The sequence below is a fragment of the Mercurialis annua genome, linkage group LG2 (assembly GCF_937616625.2).
Source record: "Mercurialis annua linkage group LG2, ddMerAnnu1.2, whole genome shotgun sequence".
NCBI classification, from domain to species: Eukaryota; Viridiplantae; Streptophyta; class Magnoliopsida; order Malpighiales; family Euphorbiaceae; genus Mercurialis; species Mercurialis annua.
This window is the reverse complement of record NC_065571.1, coordinates 53,325,687-53,347,167: the sequence shown is the minus strand read 5'-3', so window position 1 is coordinate 53,347,167 and position 21,481 is coordinate 53,325,687. Positions and strand designations below refer to the sequence as shown.

At 34.3% G+C, this 21,481-nt stretch overlaps 2 protein-coding genes and 1 pseudogene across 2 annotated transcripts; all 3 read left to right on the top strand.

Moving 5' to 3' along the window:
* Positions 1-731: 731 nt before the first annotated feature.
* Positions 732-1,730, top strand: LOC126667090 (auxin-binding protein ABP19a-like; annotated as a pseudogene).
* A 15,921-nt stretch (positions 1,731-17,651) lies between these two features.
* Positions 17,652-19,240, top strand: LOC130015134 (uncharacterized). The gene is made up of 2 exons (XM_056104714.1): positions 17,652-19,169; positions 19,235-19,240. The coding sequence occupies exons 1-2, from the start codon at positions 17,652-17,654 to the stop codon at positions 19,238-19,240; spliced, it is 1,524 nt and encodes a 507-aa protein (XP_055960689.1).
* A 4-nt stretch (positions 19,241-19,244) lies between these two features.
* On the top strand, positions 19,245-20,045 carry LOC126668728 (uncharacterized). The gene is made up of 2 exons (XM_050361910.2): positions 19,245-19,451; positions 19,602-20,045. The coding sequence occupies exons 1-2, from the start codon at positions 19,245-19,247 to the stop codon at positions 20,043-20,045; spliced, it is 651 nt and encodes a 216-aa protein (XP_050217867.2).
* Positions 20,046-21,481: the final 1,436 nt, after the last annotated feature.

Genomic DNA, 21,481 nt, shown 5'->3' with positions numbered 1-21,481 from the left:
TGATGAATATTTGTTATTTGAATTTTTTATAAATATTTCAAGAAATAAATTGATACAAACTACTTAAAACGAATTAATTTAAATTATGAATAAAATTATGGGAACATCAATAAATGTCAGATCTTGTGATAAAAAGATAATTCACCCATAATTTCAGATTAAAAAATAACGTGTTTTGAGTTTGAATTTGCGGATATGATTGTGGATCATGGACCAGTCTATTTTACAACGCTTTAAAGCTATGCGGATGAGAAGAATATAATTACCTTATGGTCAAAATTAGTATAAAAAGTTAATGTAGTATTTGCTAGAATTTTTTTTTGTTTATTTACATAAACCTTATGCAAATAATGTTTTCATATTATCATTTACATGTAGTTTAACCCAGACTGAAAATTTGTTTTGATTCCGCCATTGTCCATAACAAATGTATATATAGATTAACATATATCATCATATATGTAACTTTGGTTCAAATCGATATGAATCAAACCGCCAATGTGGGCATAGCTTAGATGGCTAAAACACCTCTAAGTACATCAAAATATTGTAGGTTCGAATCACGCCTCGGTAACTAACAACTATCAATTGAGACTCTAATGAGTCGATTACCACCTTTGACAAAAAAAATGAATCAAACTGAACTTAAACCAGCTCAAATCAAATAAAAAAAAATTATAAATCAACCAAACTGACTATTTCATTGTATGTATCCCATCTAAAATTTTTTGGTTTTAGATTTTACCAATCCAAACAAACAAATTGCAATGACTTAAAAAATCTCCATCACTCTACTATATAAATGGCTAAACATCTGCCATATCTCCTATTACTCACGCTCTAAACTGTAAGAACAAACACACACAGCAAAAATTATCTCTTAAAAGAAGATGATTCTCCCAATCTTTCTCATATTTTCTCTCCTTTCTTCCTCCTCCTTTGCATTAGTGCAGGACTTTTGCGTCGCCGACTTATCAGCTTCCGATGGTCCTGCAGGATACCCTTGCAAGAAAACAGTCACCGTAAACGATTTCGTTTACTCCGGCCTGGCGACCCCGGGAAAAATCATGCCGCTCGTCAAAGCTGCCGTGAACCCTGCATTTGTAGACCAGTTTCCTGGTTTGAATGTACTGGGATTTTCCATGGCTCGTATATAGACTTGGAAGCTGGGGGTGTCGTACCAATGCACACGCATCCTGCAGCTTCCGAGGCAATCATTGTAGTATCCGGAACAATCTCTGCAGGTTTTATTTCTTCGACGGATAATAAAGTTTATTTTAAGACTCTGAACGAAGGAGATATTATGATATTTCCACAAGGATTATTGCATTTTCAGATTAATTCTGGTGGAGGCTCTGCTCTTGCTTTGGCTAGCTTCAGTAGTCCGAGACCGGGTCTTCAGATTACCGATTCCGCGCTTTTTGCTAACGATTTGCCTTCTGAGTTGGTTTCGAAAACTACTTTTCTTGATGCTGCTACTGTTAAGAAGCTTAAAGATGTGTTTGGTGGCAGAAACTAAGAATCTCCGGAGATTGAATGTGTTTTTTTAATTGTTCATGTTTGTTAATCTATGTTTCTCGTTTAGAAGGATTCTAAGTTCAGGATTCTTCTATTCTGTTCCAGTTTGTGTGATCAGGTTTGTTTTTCTCTTATTGTGTTGTTGAATTTTCGACTTGTATTTTAAATGGAATAAAAAAATTCTGCTGCCTAGGCAGCGGGAAATTCCTGCAGTCTTACATATGGCAGCCTAAGAGAGGCTGCCCACATGCTCCTTTTTATTTACATTACTTGGCTAAATAACCAGTTTACTACTAGTGAATTAAATGATGTTAAACTAGTAATTTGACCAATTTATTTGTTGGAAAGAGATGTGAATTACGAAAATATCTCAAACATGGAGAACACACAATTGATAACACCTTATATAAAGCTTTGTAGAAAAATATAAAATTTTAATTGAGAAAAATGAAAGATGTAAGAAATATTGAAATCTAATTGAAAGCATTAGAAGAAGTTTGAATTTAAGAGTTTTAAAAAATAATTTAGCAAAATTTATCAGAAAATAATTTAGAAGAATTTATTAGAAAATAATTTAGCTAAGAAGAATATATTGGAAGACTTGCAATGACTAGTTGAGTCTAATTAAAAAAAAAGCTTCATGAATGTGCAGAAACCCGTATTTGATAGTATCAGAGCCAAAATCAGTTCTTGAAACTAAAATCATTTTTCATACTCCTTTGGCACAATTTATCTAATGTTGGAGTTGGTGATATGTTAATATGATTCAAAGGAATCACATGCAAGAATGATTGATTTGCCAACAGTAAAACTAGAAAATTTTATAAGCAAAATACTAAGTTGGTTAAATAACCAGTTTAGTAGTAATTAATTAATAAGCAACCAATCCGGAATGAAAGAAAGCATGTGGACATGCTCTCTTAGGCTGCCATCTGTAATGCTGAAGGAAAACAGAATTAATATAGATTTAAATTCACACATAACTTAAATGAAATTAGAAATATCTAAATCTGAGTCAAATAATACCTATAACCTAATATAAAAAGTTCATTATATAGTTTGTTTTAGGCCATCTCCAATAGCACACCAAATTATAGTGAACCATAAAATAGAGTACTATTGGAGATGAAATAGAGAACTCTATTATAGTGTACCTTTATTATTATAAATGTTATTATTAAACCTTTGTTAGTTTTTGTTACAATATAATCCGAATAAATATGTCCAATTTAATCGGAAATATGAATATGTAACATTAAATAAAATGGATTTACAATAATTAATTCAATAATTTATAAATATAATATATATTAATATCTTTTATTATTTAATATATATATATATATATATAAAAAATATATATTATATATTTAAAAGTATATGAAATATTTAAAAAATATATTATTAAAATTGAAAATATTTTTTATTATAAATAAATATATAGATATGTTTTGTAAGTGTTGAATAATTTATGAGTTTAAGTGTAAAATATTTAAATAATTTTATTGTAAAAAAATAAAATTAACTATTGAAAATGAAACACAAAGCTGGTGAGTAGAGTGAAGTAGTAATAAAATAGTGGGATCAGATCAAAGCCCGACCTTTATAATTTAACTTGTTCTGATATAATCTCATATGGGTGATCGATTTTATCAAAACAAAGTTAAATTTAAGTGGATTGTAGAAGTATATATTACAGTAAATCTTATTTTGGAGAAAAACAATTAATATTAAAGTGATCTTGACTTTGTTCATAGTCTCCTCTAATTTAACAGGGAAAAGTTTAGTTCAAATTTGGTCGCGATAACCTTATCTACATCATTTGATGTATGGTTCAAACTTCATTATTATAGGTGTCTTAAGAACCAAACTAGGGTTAATCCGACTTGAACCGGTAAAATTCAACTTTTGACTAAAATTTTGATATAAGGTCTTTGCCGATTCTTATCAACATGGTGCACAAGGGGATATAGCTCAGACAAACTCTTAAAAATAATGGTCAGAAAATCATTTTTTTTTTGTCTAAAAAGTATTTGTATATAGGCATAATGACTCGAAAGCTATATTCACCCTTGTTTTTTTTCCAATTGCACCATAACGTAAAAATACGGCCAATTGTACCATGATCTACGTGTTTGACTTTCAATTGTATTTCAAAATATTAAATTAATCTCTTTTCACTTAATTTTTTTTTTAAAATAATCTTTTAATTTTACCTTATTGATACTGCTCAAACTTCCGAGATCGCCTGGTCAGTATCTCCTACACAAGTAACAATGAAAGTTCAAAGGACTTCAGGCTGGTGTTGCCTGAAAGTCACTTTGATACTTAAGTCAGAAGGATTCTTTGGTAAGTAAATGAGTGAAGAAGTATTTGAGTCTGATTTGTGCGATTACCTTCTCAAACCTCAATGGTCTTCTATTTATACGGCGTCCATGACCAGTTATTTGACTGAAAAATCGTGGGTATGGGCCACATTTTCTGATGGTTCTCAGGCCACGTTCTCTGACTATCCCGGATAGAGGGATAATGGAAGCATAGGCGATGTTGTCAGAGCGTTCCGGGCGCTGGGCGATCCCTTCAGAGTGTTGTCGTCGAACTTGTCACGACCCAAATTATTGAGCCGAGACCGGCGCTAGGGAATGGGAGTGGTAGCTCCGAAACCCGTAGCAAGCCTAAAACCATTAATAATTTTTCGCAATTGAAAACATATTATTATATATAAAACGTTTTCAGAAAACTCTTTAAATAATATAATATAGATATTAAAATATCATATTAGAGTTTACATTCAAAACTAACTATTTGAAATCAATTTACCAATCTTAGATTGACAACTACTGACTACTGCAGCTCATGTAACTCATACTTGTGCAAGTCCAATGACTTCTGGCACAATGGAGATGGTTTGTCTGATCCGACTTCTACTACCTGCAAACATCAAAGTGAGGGGTCAGTATTTGGGAAAATACTGAGTGAGTTTGCAAGTTACTTATAGTATTATCAAAATATAGCGTCACACGCTTAATACGTATGCAAATTCCATACATAATATAAGCACACAGTAAACGTTCCTAATTAACAGACTCTATCAAAACTCTAATCCTTGATTCGCTAAACTTATATAATCGAATCAACTTGATCCAAATGGTCCAACCCGGGAGTGTTCACACTCGACCACGTCAGTCGCAACCAATCTCTTAATCCCAAAGTGTGAGTCCAACTCACTGGTGGGTCCAACCCACTAGATACGGGGCTCAGGTTACTTAACCGAGTTCACTCTCATGGGGCTCAGGTTATTTTAACCGAGTTCACTCTCGTATCGCACTCTTATCGTATGCGCATTTCGTGATCTCATTGACAATCTAGACACGCTAGAATGACTTACTGATAATCTCATAGCCTATTGACACTTAATAGGTATTGACTTCTATAGATCTCATACTAACTATTCATATTTAAACAATGAATACAAAAACGTGCATAATCAAACTCATCAAGCGTAATATCTTATATGAACAAATCATATAGATACAATGAATATAATAATAACATTCATAATATAAGACAATGACTTTTATAATAATACGTGAAAGTAAATTGCCACTCACAGTGACCGCTATCCAAAACTGCATTATTATAATCCCGCAAGCGTAAGCTCCATGCGTTGTCCAATCACATATCCACTCCCGCAAACTGGCTTGATAGCTTGTCGGTACGTCAGTTACTTAATCGAGTTACCTATACGTTTAATCCATAAACGTTGACTTAGTATCAAAATCCTAAGTTATAAACTTAGGTTAACATAATCGTATTTCAAATACGATTCTTAACTTTGATAATCTCTTAATCACACTTCTCTTTTAAACGTCCTAGTTTACGTTTTGATATTCAATCGAATCACGATTGATTACACGACTTGAAATTGTTTGAAATCGAGTTTCTGCGTCGCGTCAGGGCCCAGAAAGCCCAAATCAGGATTCCTCACTCGGCGAAGGACTGCACGTTCGTGCAGCAGTGTACTGCACGTTCGTGCAGAACGTGCAGTACGCTGCACGTTCGTGTGCTCCACGTTCGTGTAGTGTCCTACACGAACGTGTGCTACACGTTCGTGCAGTCTGCTACACGAACGTGTACTGCACGTTCGTGCAGTATGCTACACGAACGTGTACTGCACGTTCGTGCAGCATACGGCTGCCAATGTGCAGCCCCGGGGTTCATTCCCCGGGCCAATTCCGACGTGCTTAAACATCCAAAATCGATTCTAGTACGATTTCCATTAATAACCATCTCAAATATCATCAAAAACGCCAATAGAAACGCGATTACGATTCGTTTAATTCGTTAAAACGAAATAACCCTTATTTATCAATTCTCATAATAAAAACGTCAAGCTTACCTCGATTTGAAGCTTAGCGATGATAGAGAATCGAATTCTGAACGAATCGATATAAAGAACTCGCGATTTGGACGAGAAACGGCGAAACGGCGGCGGATCGACGACGATCGTCAAATTCCCTTCGTCTGTTTCCATCACCTTCTGATCATTTCTTCTTTCCTTATTCTTAAGGAAAGTTACTTATATATCTTGGTTAACTGTCCCCTTTGATCCTTCATTTCTTTAACTTAAACCATTTCTCTTTTAAACTTCAATAATTAACCAAATGGTTAAATTATTATTTTAACTCGATTGCTCACGTATTATTTATATTCATATATATAATACTAACTCGATATTATTATTTTCCGTCAAAATCTTTTAATTACTATTCTCGAGACTTAATTGGCTAATTTACACTTTAGCCCTTAAACTTCTCAAAAGTGACAATTTAGCCTAAAGCGCATCCGCGTCCAAATTTTAAAAGGTCTCCGATTGACCCGAAACTTTTACCACATATACTATAAAACATTTCGCGGATCTTGGCGAAATAATTTCCATTTTAAATCGTAGTGGCTAAATTACCACTTTAGTCCCTGTACCTTATTTCGAGCTTTTCTTGACATTTTTCCTTCTAATTCCAATTCTAACTTTAGAATTGAAATATAGTATTAAGTTTCTCGAAAATTATTTCCAATATCGCCACCCTGGCGAAACAGGACTGGACACGTAGTCCAATTAAATACTTCAATATTTTGGGGTATTACAGAACTCTAATCGGGGTGCTCTCAAGGCATCTGGGCGATCCTGAGTGATTATGTTGGCAATCTTTGATCGTGGTGCTGATCTTAATTATATCATGGGCGAGTCTAGGTTACCTAGGCGATGCCTGGAGTCCGGTCATTTCTAGATCGGTATCAATTATATTATAATTAGACGTTAATATTATTAACAATACAAACAAACCTTCTTCCTACAAAATTTAACAAATAATAATAATTTTTTATTAAATTTATATGAATTATTAATAATTTTTTAAAACCGAAAAAATATACATTATATAAAACAGAGTCAATTTATAAAAAATATTAAAAACGCTTCGTCGGTGAACTGAAATCAGATTTGGTTTCTTTGTGTCCAGGGTTTCTCTATGTCCATGGAGAAACCATGGAGAATTGTCTTCTCCATACTGGAGAAGACGAATGGTTTGTCTTCTCCATCATGGAAATGATCACGAACCAGTCTTCTCCACTCCTTTTCCGCCATGGAGAAGACAAGGTTTGTAACACCCCAAAATATTTAAGTATTTAATTGGACCACGTGTCCAGTGTTGCATCGCCGGAGTAGCGATATCGGAAGGATTTCCGAGAAATTTAGATAAGTATAAAATTTTAGCAGGACGGTTTTGAAAAAGATTATTGCGAGGAATTTAATATTATATTCCAATTCTAAAGTTGGAATTGGAATTAGAAAAGAAAAATGTCAAGAAAAACTCGAAATAAAGTACAGGGACTAAAATGGTAATTTAACCATATAAGACCCGAAGGGATATTATTTTGCCAAGGTCCGCGAAATGTTTTATAGTATATGTGGTAAAAGTTTCGGGTCAATCGGAGACCTTTTAAAATTTGGACGCGGATGCGTTTGGGTTAAATTGTAACTTTTGAAAAGTTTCAAGGACCAAAGTGTAAATTAGCCAATTAAGCTTCGAGAATAGAAATTGGAAGATTATTGACGGAAAGTAATAATCTTGTATTAGTATTATTTATATGGATATAAATAATACGTAAATGATCGAGTAAAAAGGATAATTTAACCGTTTGGTTAAATAAGAAAGTTTAAAAGAGAAATGGTTTAAGTTAAAAAAAATGAAGGATTAAAGTGGCTAATTAGCCAACTTATATGTAAGGAAAGGAATGAATTCATATGATCAGAAGGAGAAAGAAATTCACAGAAGGTTTTGACGATCGACTTCGATCCGCCGCGGTTTCGCCGTTTCTCGTCCAAATCGCGAGTTCTTTATATCGATTCGTCCAGAATTCGATTCTCTATCATCGTTAAGCTTCAAATCGAGGTAAGCTTGACGTTTTTACTGTGAGAATTAGTAAATTAGGGTTATATCGTTTTAACGAATTAAACGAATTGTAATCGCGTTTCTATAGTCGTATTTGGTGAGATTCGAATTGGGTTATATGTTAAAATGAAGCGGAAGCATGTCGGGAGTGCCGGAAAGCGGCGAAGCGCCCGGAAAATGACTTTTCCGGGGGCTGTCAAGGGTGTGCGTTCGCACACATTGAGTGTGCGTTCGCACACTCCTTGAATTTTGGGGTGTGCGTTCGCACACCCATTATGTGCATTCGCACACTACCTAAATGTTGCCAGATTGAGAAACCCTACGGTCAGTTTATAGAATTGCCTCTTAGGAACGCCTCTGTCCAATTTTATCTCGATCCAACGGTTCAATTGGGAGAGATCGTTGTTTTACTAAACAGTGTCAGTGCGCAGGCAGCACCTGCGCATTGTCCTGAAAACTACTTGAAAATTCATCGGAATGAAACTAAACCCTAAAGTTTAAAGGTATCATACGTATTGGAATACGATTAAGAGATATAACAAGTATCTCGACTAAGTATTAGAATACGATCAAGGTTAAAAGTCGTATTTGAACTACGATTATATTAACCTAAGTTTATAACTTAGAGTTTTGATATTAAGCCTACGTTTATGGATTAAACGTACAGGTAACTCGACTAAGTAACTGACGTATCGACGAGCTACCAAGCCATTGGGCCGAAGTGTTTACGTGATTGGACAATGCATGGAGCTTACGCTTGTGGGATTATAATAGTGCAGTTTTGGATAGCGGTCACTGTGAGTGGCAATTTACTTTCGCGTATTATTATAATTATTATTATTATTATTATAAAAGTTATTTTCATATATTGTGAGTGTTGATATTTATACATCGCATTTATATGATTTGTTTGTATGGGCTTTTGTTATGTTTGATTGCTTTGATACATCAACCTTGTGGTGATGTTTATGGTCTGCATGATATATTAGATTGGTTTGTGTGAGTTAAATCGGATACATCGGTTGGCTTTGCTATCGATGTCAGACATATCCGATACATCGGTTGGCTTTGCTATCGATGTCAGACGTATGAGATACATCGGTTGGCTTTGCTATCGATGTCAGGCATATAGGATACATCGGTTGGCTTCGCTATCGATGTCAGGCATGTAAGATACATCGGTTGGCTTCGCTATCGATGTCAGGAGGATGAGGTTAAGTACGATAGTTATGAAATGAAAAGTCATGAATTATATTTCGAGTATGCGATATTATCAATTTAATAATACCGTTAGTAACTTTCAAACTCACTCAGTATTTTCCCAAATACTGACCCCTCACTCTGATGTTTGCAGGTAGTGGAAGTCGGATCAGACAAGTCATCTCCATTGTGCCAGAAGTCATTGGACTTGCACAAGTATGAGTTTCTAAAGCTGCAGTAGTCAGTAGGTGTGAGTACTAGATAAACATTTGACTTCAAACAGTATGTTTATATTGTAAACTTTAATATGATATTTTAATATCTATAAGTGTATTATCCGAAAAGGTTTTCCTGGAAATGTTTTAATACGTATTATGTATTATACTTTTATTTGCGAAAAATTATTAGTGGTTTTAGGCTTGCTACGGGTTTCGGAGCTACTACTCCTATTCCCTAGCGCCGGTCTCGGCTCAATAAATTGGGTCGTGACAATTGTGGTATCAGAGCAGTTGGTCCAGTTACCTCTGCTAAGATGTGTTTGTCGGTTGAGTAACCTAGGAACTACTGCAGCTATAGAGTTGAGGTTTGTCTGATCCAAGTCGTTAGTGTGATTTGCTTGGTGATCAGTATAACAAATTGATTTGTGAAACGTTTGTTTGTTTCTTGTATCACGTATATACGAGGTATATACGTATATGTTGTTTCGAGGAGACATGCATATATAATGTGCTTTTTGAAATGAAGCTTCTAGGAGATGTATTGCCTCCCATAAATAGAATATATTGAGATAATTGCAATTTGATGATATGTATGTATGTGTGTTTAGCATCATATAAAGTGAGAATGTTATAGGATTCGATCGATCAAAATTTTAAAAAGAGTGTGGAGAAGGAATTCAAAGTTGTAAAAGTTGAGGAACTTTCCAGAAGCAGAGTTTAAAGGTCTAGAGAACTTACAAAACTGGAAGTTTATAACTTGTTAAAGTTATTTGTTTAATGATTCTAAAAGCATAATTGTGCCTAGACCCGTAATAGCCATCGATAAATGCCACGACATCGATAGAAAATGCATCACTACATACATTAATACATGCATCAATAGGACATGCATCATATGCATTAAGTTCAGACGAAGAGGTGAGATGTGGCAACTCTTTGGGGATGAGAGACGTCATCACCCTAGTGCACAATTTTGCAAAGATTTAAATGGAATTTCCAAATGAGTCGTTTTATTTGAAAGAGTTTTCAAGAAGTTTTGTTTTTATGTAAGTATACCTAGACCAGAACTCTGTGACGGAAGTGAGATGCTCGCGAGCAAGCTGTGATCAAGGCTAGGAGGCGAATGAATACGTATAAGTGAGAGAATATAGGATTTGTACCTCTAGTTATTGAACTTAGCCTTGATTAAGCAAATTAGTACACAATTAGAATAGTATATGTGTTCGGATAATAATTTATATCCGATTAATAATGTATAGAACATGTATGATATGTTTTGATACTTATGATGTTTGATTAAGTCCATGTGAGTGAAATGCTCGCAAGACTTAAGATGCGATACGTAATCAAGAAAATCTAGGGGACACTGATTTTCTTGAATCCGGTCAACATAGATGCTTATAGCTACGATAGTAATATGCGTTTAACATATACAACGCGAGTATATGTTTTGGCAATTGGCTAGTCTACGATGAGTCAGAACACTCAGAAGACTTCCAATAAGAGACGTAATCATAGCAGGCTTAAAGGAAGGAGACGTCCCTAGAGTCCAACGTACGTGGACATCGATTACACGTGATGATTTGTAAGGATTATATTTTAAGGAATTTATTAGTATTCCTTTATATAATCGTTATACTAGGAAAGAAGAACTGCACGAATGCGTGCGGTTGCACAGCAAGTATATGAGGTGCGAGAGGAAGATTAAGGTGACAAAGGCGAATGTAACCTAGTCCAATTGACCAGTAAAAGGCCATAAAGGAGATGAAAGTCAATGGGAACCTAGTAAGATAAGGTGGGAATATACAGGCATCAAAGGTACCGCAATAACCCAACGTCATTAAGAATCAGTTAGCAGTAAAAGTAACTGATATAAGGGATTGTGTGCCAATGATAGGACGATGGATATAAAGATAGTAACAACGTGAAGAAAGGAACACTTATAGAAATTTGATGTTTGTATACTTAAGTTAAGACTAAAAGAGTTTGATGAACAAATAGTAATGTCGATGGAAGGTTCAACCTATGATTAGTTCCGACATGCAATTAGAACGGTGAAAGACCATATAACATGAAATAAGTTTGTGACCCGATTTGGGAAATTCTTTCAACTATTAGTTCCGGTTAAGGATAATCGGGAAAGATCAAGACACTTAGATCAAGAGATAAACAACAAGAACTGCAATCGGTGGATTAAGAGTTGAAACTTCCACCTCAAGGTATCGGTTATGAAGCGAAATAATAGGTTGAAAAAGGTACAAATGTAATGGATGCTTGTGAAGTGCTAAGCCTTAAACTTCAAGTTAGATCAAATAAAGAGTGATGTGATCAATATAGGAGATGTGATCCTTAAAGGATTGAGATGTGTTAGATACAATCAAACTTGTTTGATATATTTCCAGAAGAAGATCCTAGGGAAGAGGAGTTCAGGGAAAAAGAATTAGTAGACGAGTCCGATGTCGAGGAATATCGGAGTAACCATTGCTAGTTCAGTGTATGGAAATATCACAATCTGAGGAAGGATGCAGAGATAGCCAATGATCAGGCATAAATGACCTTGGATCAGGTTAGGAGGAAAATGCACTCCTTTCCACAAGGAATACTACCAGTGGGACATTATTTCACTGACTTCCTGCGTACGGTCGAGGGATTTCCAAAGGTACATGACGTATATGATAAAGTATAAAAACGCAAAAGTAGATTATGGATAATAAGAAATTAGTTAAAGTAAACAGAGTTAAGGAAAGTATGGATAGCCTGCGTATGTCGCAAGGAACTTGATAAGAGTTATTGAGAAATGAAAAAGAGAAAGTCACGTGGAAAGATGATCAGAGGATCATATGGATTAAATTCTATGTAGTCGTCAACGCATAGAAACAAAAAGGGATAAAGATGATAGAGTCATATGAATGGATCCACTGACAGTTAAGATGTCAATAAGGGTACAATAGGGCGATATGTAAGTAATGGAGAATGCACTACGTCGATAATTCAGGCAAAAGAATGGAGACCCATTATTTAATTGGTAATCGACGTTCAGAGTGCCGAAATAAGAAAAATCAGGAATACGAGATGCGATAGAGGTGATACCCGCATATGATCGGCTTTACTGACGGCCATGATAATATATATACGATTGAGAACGCACTACATCGAGAAATTTAGACGAAGAAGGCCACAACTCTCTATTAATGATCGATGTTGTGGATATTAAATGCAAGTAGTACACAATGTACAAGATGCGCTGAGAAGGAAAACAAAGAATGCAATAGAAAATGATCAAGAAACACGATAAGAGCGTGAATAGAGAATGCAAGAAGAATACCATAGGATCATAGCATTTAAGACTATTAATCCTATTGGTTAACAAAGGACAAGAAGTCAAAGAAAGTTACGAAGAAGTACGTCTGCAATATGAACAAAAGTAGGAATAATAAGTGAAGTAGCAAGATCATGGATAGTAATGAGAAGTAAACTTAACGCTACATGATAGTAAGAGGGAAATGATTTGGAAGTTAAGAGCCAATTAAGATTGAGAATTGGAAGGAAGGAATAGATAAGAAAAGTGTTAGATTATGATGAATAAAAAGATCAAGCATGGAGTGAGCCATGATGTCATCAAGGAACATTCATATGTAAGTATATGATTGAAAAAGGATTAAGATCTTCACTTAAGGAATGGAAGCAAAGAAAGCCTGCATGAGCATTGATCATACGCTGTCTTATTAAATTAAGAAGTCGACGACTAATATGAAAATCCTATCTGGTTGAAAACGAGATTGATGAAACAGATTGATGCGAGATAAGAAGAGACAAGAAGTATCAAAGTATAGTACGTCATGCTTAAAGAAAATAAATCAATGGATATGCAGACGAATAAAAAGGTATGCGATATATCTAGATGCAAGAAGAAGGTTAAGTATTACAAGAAAGGTAAAGACCTTATAAGGGTACATCCTAAGGATGCACCTCATAGATAACCATGATTAATGACGATAGCGAAAGAATCTTCATACGAGAAGTGAAGTAATGAGACAAAAAGAGAATATTGGATAATGGGATAAAGATCCCAACATAATGGTAAATAAGAATCAGACCGTGATAACGGCCATATGGAAGAGATTACAAGAGTAAGGGATTAAGAACGGCGAATCGTAGATACATATGAATACGACTAATGTCGTCATAAAAGAGAGATATTGAATGACAAAGATGATCATCTTTAGTGATAAGGCATCATTAAAACGAAATACCATTGGATATCAGTTAGAAACTGAAAGTCCAATTGCTGGAACAAGAGTGACAGTATTGAATGTCAAACAAAGGATAAACACAAGGATTGTGTTGTAAAATAAAGAGAAGAGATCAAAGATAGATTGTCAATGATACCTGACGTCAAAGTGCAAAAGGTACAGAAAGTGAGATAACGATTCCTGGCGCTAATCAGTATCGTAAGACGAACACGGTATTCCTACTATGAATACAATTTTAGATGTAAAAAGAGATTAAAGTAAGTAAGAAGAGTATATGAAAATTCGAGGACGAATTTTTATAAGGGGGGAAGAATGTAACACCCCAAAATATTTAAGTATTTAATTGGACCACGTGTCCAGTGTTGCATCGCCGGAGTAGCGATATCGGAAGGATTTCCGAGAAATTTAGATAAGTATAAAATTTTAGCAGGACGGTTTTGAAAAAGATTATTGCGAGGAATTTAATATTATATTCCAATTCTAAAGTTGGAATTGGAATTAGAAAAGAAAAATGTCAAGAAAAACTCGAAATAAAGTACATGGACTAAAATGGTAATTTAACCATATAAGACCCGAAGGGATATTATTTTGCCAAGGTCCGCGAAATGTTTTATAGTATATGTGGTAAAAGTTTCGGGTCAATCGGAGACCTTTTAAAATTTGGACGCGGATGCGTTTGGGTTAAATTGTAACTTTTGAAAAGTTTCAAGGACCAAAGTGTAAATTAGCCAATTAAGCTTCGAGAATAGAAATTGGAAGATTATTGACGGAAAGTAATAATCTTGTATTAGTATTATTTATATGGATATAAATAATACGTAAATGATCGAGTTAAAAGGATAATTTAACTGTTTGGTTAAATAAGAAAGTTTAAAAAAGAAATGGTTTAAGTTAAAAAAATTGAAGGATTAAAGTGGCTAATTAGCCAACTTATATGTAAGGAAGGGAATGAATTCATATGATCAGAAGGAGAAAGAAATTCACAGAAGGTTTTGACGATCGACTTCGATCCGCCGCGGTTTCGCCGTTTCTCGTCCAAATCGCGAGTTCTTTATATCGATTCGTCCAGAATTCGATTCTCTATCATCGTTAAGCTTCAAATCGAGGTAAGCTTGACGTTTTTACTGTGAGAATTAGTAAATTAGGGTTATATCGTTTTAACGAATTAAACAAATTGTAATCGCGTTTCTATAGTCGTATTTGGTGAGATTCGAATTGGGTTATATGTTAAAATGAAGCGGAAGCATGTCGGGAGTGCCGGAAAGCGGCGAAGCGCCCGGAAAATGACTTTTCCGGGGGCTGTCAAGGGTGTGCGTTCGCACACATTGAGTGTGCGTTCGCACACTCCTTGAATTTTGGGGTGTGCGTTCGCACACCCATTATGTGCGTTCGCACACTACCTAAATGTTGCCAGATTGAGAAACCCTACGGTCAGTTTATAGAATTGCCTCTTAGGAACGCCTCTGTCCAATTTTATCTCGATCCAACGGTTCAATTGGGAGAGATCGTTGTTTTACTAAACAGTGTCAGTGCGCAGGCAGCACCTGCGCATTGTCCTGAAAACTACTTGAAACTTCATCGGAATGAAACTAAACCCTAAAGTTTAAAGGTATCATACGTATTGGAATACGATTAAGAGATATAACAAGTATCTCGACTAAGTATTAGAATACGATCAAGGTTAAAAGTCGTATTTGAACTACGATTATATTAACGTAAGTTTATAACTTAGAGTTTTGATATTAAGCCTACGTTTATGGATTAAACGTACAGGTAACTCGACTAAGTAACTGACGTATCGACGAGCTACCAAGCCATTGGGCCGAAGTGTTTACGTGATTGGACAATGCATGGAGCTTACGCTTGTGGGATTATAATAGTGCAGTTTTGGATAGCGGTCACTGTGAGTGGCAATTTACTTTCGCGTATTATTATAATTATTATTATTATTATAAAAGTTATTTTCATATATTGTGAGTGTTGATATTTATACATCGCATTTATATGATTTGTTTGTATGGGCTTTTGTTATGTTTGATTGCTTTGATACATCAACCTTGTGGTGATGTTTATGGTCTGCATGATATATTAGATTGGTTTGTGTGAGTTAAATCGGATACATCGGTTGGCTTTGCTATCGATGTCAGACATATCCGATACATCGGTTGGCTTTGCTATCGATGTCAGACGTATGAGATACATCGGTTGGCTTTGCTATCGATGTCAGGCATATAGGATACATCGGTTGGCTTCGCTATCGATGTCAGGCATGTAAGATACATCGGTTGGCTTCGCTATCGATGTCAGGAGGATGAGGTTAAGTACGATAGTTATGAAATGAAAAGTCATGAATTATATTTCGAGTATGCGATATTATCAATTTAATAATACCGTTAGTAACTTTCAAACTCACTCAGTATTTTCCCAAATACTGACCCCTCACTCTGATGTTTGCAGGTAGTGGAAGTCGGATCAGACAAGTCATCTCCATTGTGCCAGAAGTCATTGGACTTGCACAAGTATGAGTTTCTAAAGCTGCAGTAGTCAGTAGGTGTCAGTACTAGATAAACATTTGACTTCAAACAGTATGTTTGTATTGTAAACTTTAATATGATATTTTAATATCTATAAGTGTATTATCCGAAAGAGTTTTCCTGGAAATGTTTTAATACGTATTATGTATTATACTTTTATTTGCGAAAAATTATTAGTGGTTTTAGGCTTGCTACGGGTTTCGGAGCTACTACTCCCATTCCCTAGCGCCGGTCTCGGCTCAATAAATTGGGTCGTGACAAGGTTCCTCGGAGATTGTCTTTTCGATGGTGGCGGGGGATTTGTAAATGGGGGGAATATAGTGGATGGTAATGGGATCAGAAGTAGTTTTAATAAAATTTTAAATTTTAATTTATTTAATTTATATAATATTTTAACAAAATTTAAAAAGTTAATTAATTACATATCAAATTAATTTTATTTAAGATTTATTTGAATGTTTTTAAAGATGAAGGGCTTGTTCGTATTTTTTTTTTTAAATAGAAAAAAATATGATATTATCCCTTTATTTAGTTGTTGTGAATGTTTTCATCCTTACAGTAATTAAATCGTCTGAAATTTTTAATTTGGAGTACAATTGAAAGTCAAACATGCAAGTCAAGGTATAATATGGCTGTTTTCCTACGTCATAATACAATTGAAAAAAAGTTTAAACCTAGGTAATTTTTGAGTAATTAAATCTTATATATACATATGGTCCGTTTACACATGTGTCTGTCTCTTATGTGCTCTTTTTTTTCTATAACATAACACTCCTTTTATTCTTTTTTATGTACAATATTTCTCTCTCTTTCATATGTAATACAATCTCTTTTTCTCTCTAACATACATCAATTATTTTACATATATAATTGAGATTTTATTTACAACATTTTAAAATATTTAGATTTTATATGCTAATACATATATCTGACCTAATACTATGCTCTGCCACGTGATAAAGTTTTCGGAAAATATATTTGAGTTATAAAATGCAAAAACAAAAAAAATATAGAGTTTATCTTGTAATGTTTTTAATATTAGAATTAAATTACTATATATATGAAATATTAGAATTTAATATGCCAATACCTATAAAAAGAAGAGAAAATCACATTTTTACCACATTAATTAATCAGTATTTCACAAATTACCACCTAACTCTCCTATTTTACATTACTACCAAAAACAATCAAAACTTTTCACCACCACCATCCCTATCATATGATGCCACGTGTAATAGATAGCTCATTACTGTTAGTGAGAATCTACCACGGGATCCGCGCCTTATTTGTTGTTGCATTCTCTTAAAACACGGGTTTCTTTCCTAGCTGATTCAAATAACACTTGATTTTTTCCTTTTTAAAAGATATCAAATCAAAAACACATCACAAATACACAAAATATACCATCGTCTTCTTCCTCAAAAATAGCATCGTCTTCTTCCTCACATCTTTTATCTCAAATATTGTATCATCATGGAATCTATTCCAGTGATGATACAACACAAAGGCAATTGGATTGAAGCAAATCAATATGCAAATTTTGAAGTTATTGGTGTCATGATTCCTCAAAATTCTACATATTTGGATCTTCTACATATAATAGCACAAGAAATACAAGTAAATTTGGAAAAACAGAATATTGAGATAAAATATCAAGTAAAGATTCAGTATCCACCACTCAAAATCAGTGATGATTCAAGCTTCAGATTTTACTTAGAAATCAAGAAAAAGGAAATCGACTTCACTATGTATCCTCTCTGCATAGTAGTTATCAGTGATACTAGCCAGATACAGACAATTCTTCCAGATGCAGCAGCAAGTATTTCAACAGCTATTTCAGAATCAAACAGAGACCAAGATACCATATCGATACACGATAGATACATGTTTGATACATTCGACGAAATAGGTCAGTATACAAAACTTCTTGCAATTGATACAATAGACTGTAACGATGATCAAAATCAAGAATCAGTATCAGATCCACTACAAGATATAGATCTGACAGTTGGAAAAACTTTCAAAGATAAAGCTACTCTTCAAGCATGCTTACGACTTCATGCAATCAATAATCACTACCAACAAAAGACAGTTAAATCATGCCAAAAGAACATTTTTGTAAAATGTATCGATGATACATGTCAATGGTATCTGAAAGCGTCAATTAATGTTCACACAAAACAGTTCATCATTCGTAAACAAGACATGAACCACACATGCCCGATAGAGACCAGATTCAGCAATCAAAAACAAGCATCAGCATCACACATAGCGGCATCCATCAAAATGAAGTATCTCAATGTCAAAGCAACATACACACCAGTAGATATAAGGAATGATATGCAGACTTTACATGGAGTCAAGATCAGTTATATGATGGCTTGGAGATCAAGAGAATTGGCATTTGAAATGTTAAGAGGAAAGCCTTGTGAATCTTACAAATCGCTGCCTACTTTTTTATATATGCTTGGAACTAGAAACCCGGGATCTAGCATAGACATACAATTGAGAGATGACAGCACATTTTTGTATGTATTTACAGCATTAAAAGCTTCAATTACAGGATGGCAGTATTGCAAACCAATAATTGTAGTTGATGCTACATTCTTGAAGGCAACATTTGGTGGCACACTTCTTGTTGCAACAGCTCAAGATGCAGCTGGAAAGCTGTTTCCTCTAGCATTTTCTGCTGTGGATTCAGAAAATGATGACTCATGGCATTATTTCTTCACTAAAATAAAACAGGCCTTTGGAACAAGAGAAGGTATCTGCATTGTATCAGATAGACATCTCAGCATAGAGTCAGCTATTAAAAGGATTTATCCTGAAGCTACTCATGGCGTATGCATGTTTCACCTTCTCAATAACCACAAGACAAATTTCAAGAGAAATGCCAAGAAACTTAAAGAACCTTTCTTTGCAGCAGCAAGAGCATACACTGAGGTTGAATTTGACTACCACATGAAAGTGTTGGACAGCTTAGATGCTCGAGTAAGACCATTTCTTCAGCAAATCAAATATGAAAGGTGGTCAAGGGTACATTCTCTCAAAAACAGGTATAAAACTATGACATCTAATTTAGCTGAATCATTAAACGCAGCAATATTACATGCAAGAGAACTGCCGATCACAGCCTTATTTATGCACCTACATGACCTCCAACAAGAGTACTCATACAAACACAGAAAAATTGCTATCGATACAGTCACAACACTTTCAACCATCCATGAAGATATACTTCTGCAAAATTACATTAATTCACTGAAACTACAGGTATGTAAAACTCATATTAGATAGTACAGCACTATTTTATGTTGTATATATTATATATCTGCTTTTCTGTGAAGTTCATAAATTTCTGTCTTTTTTAATGTATCAAATATGTATATAAACGGTATCTTGCTATTGTTTTTATTATACTAGGTGAAACCATCTTCAGATGATATCATAACAGTTCTCGAGAATGGTAAAAAGTACACAGTCAACATGGTCGAGAGAACATGTACATGCAAAAAGTTTGATATCGATGAAATTTCTTGTAAACATGCCATAGCATTTCTAGCCGACAAGAAGATTGAACCTTATGCGTACTGCTCAAGATACTATACAAATGCAGCTATGTTAGCGACATATTCTGAAACTGTATATCCATTGGAGAAGGAAGAAGAATGGATTATTCCAGAACATATCAAGAACATGATTGTCAAACCACCCCAACATAGAACACGAACTGGAAGGCCTGAAAAGGGTAGGTACCAGTCAAAGTGGGGAAATCCGAAAAACGATCCAAATCAAGGGCAATGTGGAAAATGCGGACACGCTGGACATAATAGGAAGACATGCCGAAACAAGCCAAAAGATACCTAGATTATTCATTTCTTTCATTGTTTTTTATTATATTTTAAACTTCCAAGTATTATATACAATTCTGATACATTAAAGAGTGATGTATGTCAATTTCTAATTGCGTAGAACATACATATCTTATATTATATTAAATGTCAGATACATATATTATACAGGTTTGATACATATATGATACACAAAATAATACATACAGCATCACAAAAACAATTACATATGTATATCTGGTAACATGTTAAATTCAGATACATATATTATACCTGTAAGATACATAAATGATACATTCAACTTAAAAAAAAGTGCAAGTGTGAATAAAAAGGAATATTAAAGTAAAAGATTACTTCATTAATTCAAACAAAAAACATTGTTTACTTCATTAATTCAAACAAAAAACAGTGTTCAAACAAACCTAAAAAATAAAACACACAAAAAGCATAAAAAACATTGTTCATTCAAAATAACAACTACAGTTTCAGTTTTCCAGCTCGAATCTTGTATCTTTTTGCTTTCACATTCCCATCCTTTTGGTCCTTGTCCTGATAACTCTCTGATTCACTGACAACATGAAACATATTCTTCCATTTTCCATACTTATAAAGACAAAAAGCCAAACGCTTTCGATGGGAATTCACATCAAATTCTTTTGTAAGCTCTTGCTCTCTCCCATGCACAATATATTCAGCAAAAGAGAATGCAAAAACTCCACAATCACTGCATAAAAAAAACACAAAATACATGTCAGATACAATATATATGTAAAATAAATAAAATTACAAAAACTATACTTACTTGAACTGTTGTTCTGGCAGGTCATATTTAACAATCAACTGAAAAGAATCTTCTAATCCTTGACTTGTATAGAACGATGAACGCAAATCAGAAAAGGGATTATCTTTGAACACATCTAACTTGGAAAGAAATAAAGGAAGATAAGAGGCATAATTATTCCCAATCAGTCTAGTTGACGAAGCACTCTAAGTTGAACGCATGGAATTATAGATTGTGATCGTCCTGAGCTTAAAATCCAGTACTGCAAGGGCCCAATGATTATTTGAAGACACATGGAAAGGGATCAGCACAAATTCACACTCAGCCCATGGAGTATTCGCAATCATACGTTTGCCACGTATATACTGAGAAATTGGATGATCTTCATAAATCAGGTCTCGGTCTCCGGTATCCTTGAAAAGCCTCACAAAAGATTGAAAAGTTTGATCGAAATAATTGTCAGTTGTTGTGAACTTCATTTGTATGCTACTGTTATATTTTCCTTTCTTCCTCAGATAGTAAAATAAGATATCCATGTGCTGCATTAACAAAATGTATTATAAGTGTACTAAAATTATCTTTAAGTAAAATACATGTATCAAATGTGTATCAAATGTGTATCATATGTGTATCACAACTAAATAATAAACAACAATTACCCGTGTATTCAA

What these genes read in the sequence shown, in the direction of transcription:
- LOC130015134 (XM_056104714.1), top strand. Translation starts at nt 17,652, where the DNA reads ATGGAATCTATTCCAGTGATGATACAACACAAAGGCAATTGGATTGAA.
- LOC126668728 (XM_050361910.2), top strand. Translation starts at nt 19,245, where the DNA reads ATGACATCTAATTTAGCTGAATCATTAAACGCAGCAATATTACATGCA. An exon ending in TTAATTCACTGAAACTACAG is followed by an intron (nt 19,452 to 19,601) that starts GTATGTAAAACT and finishes TTATTATACTAG; the next exon opens with GTGAAACCATCTTCAGATGA.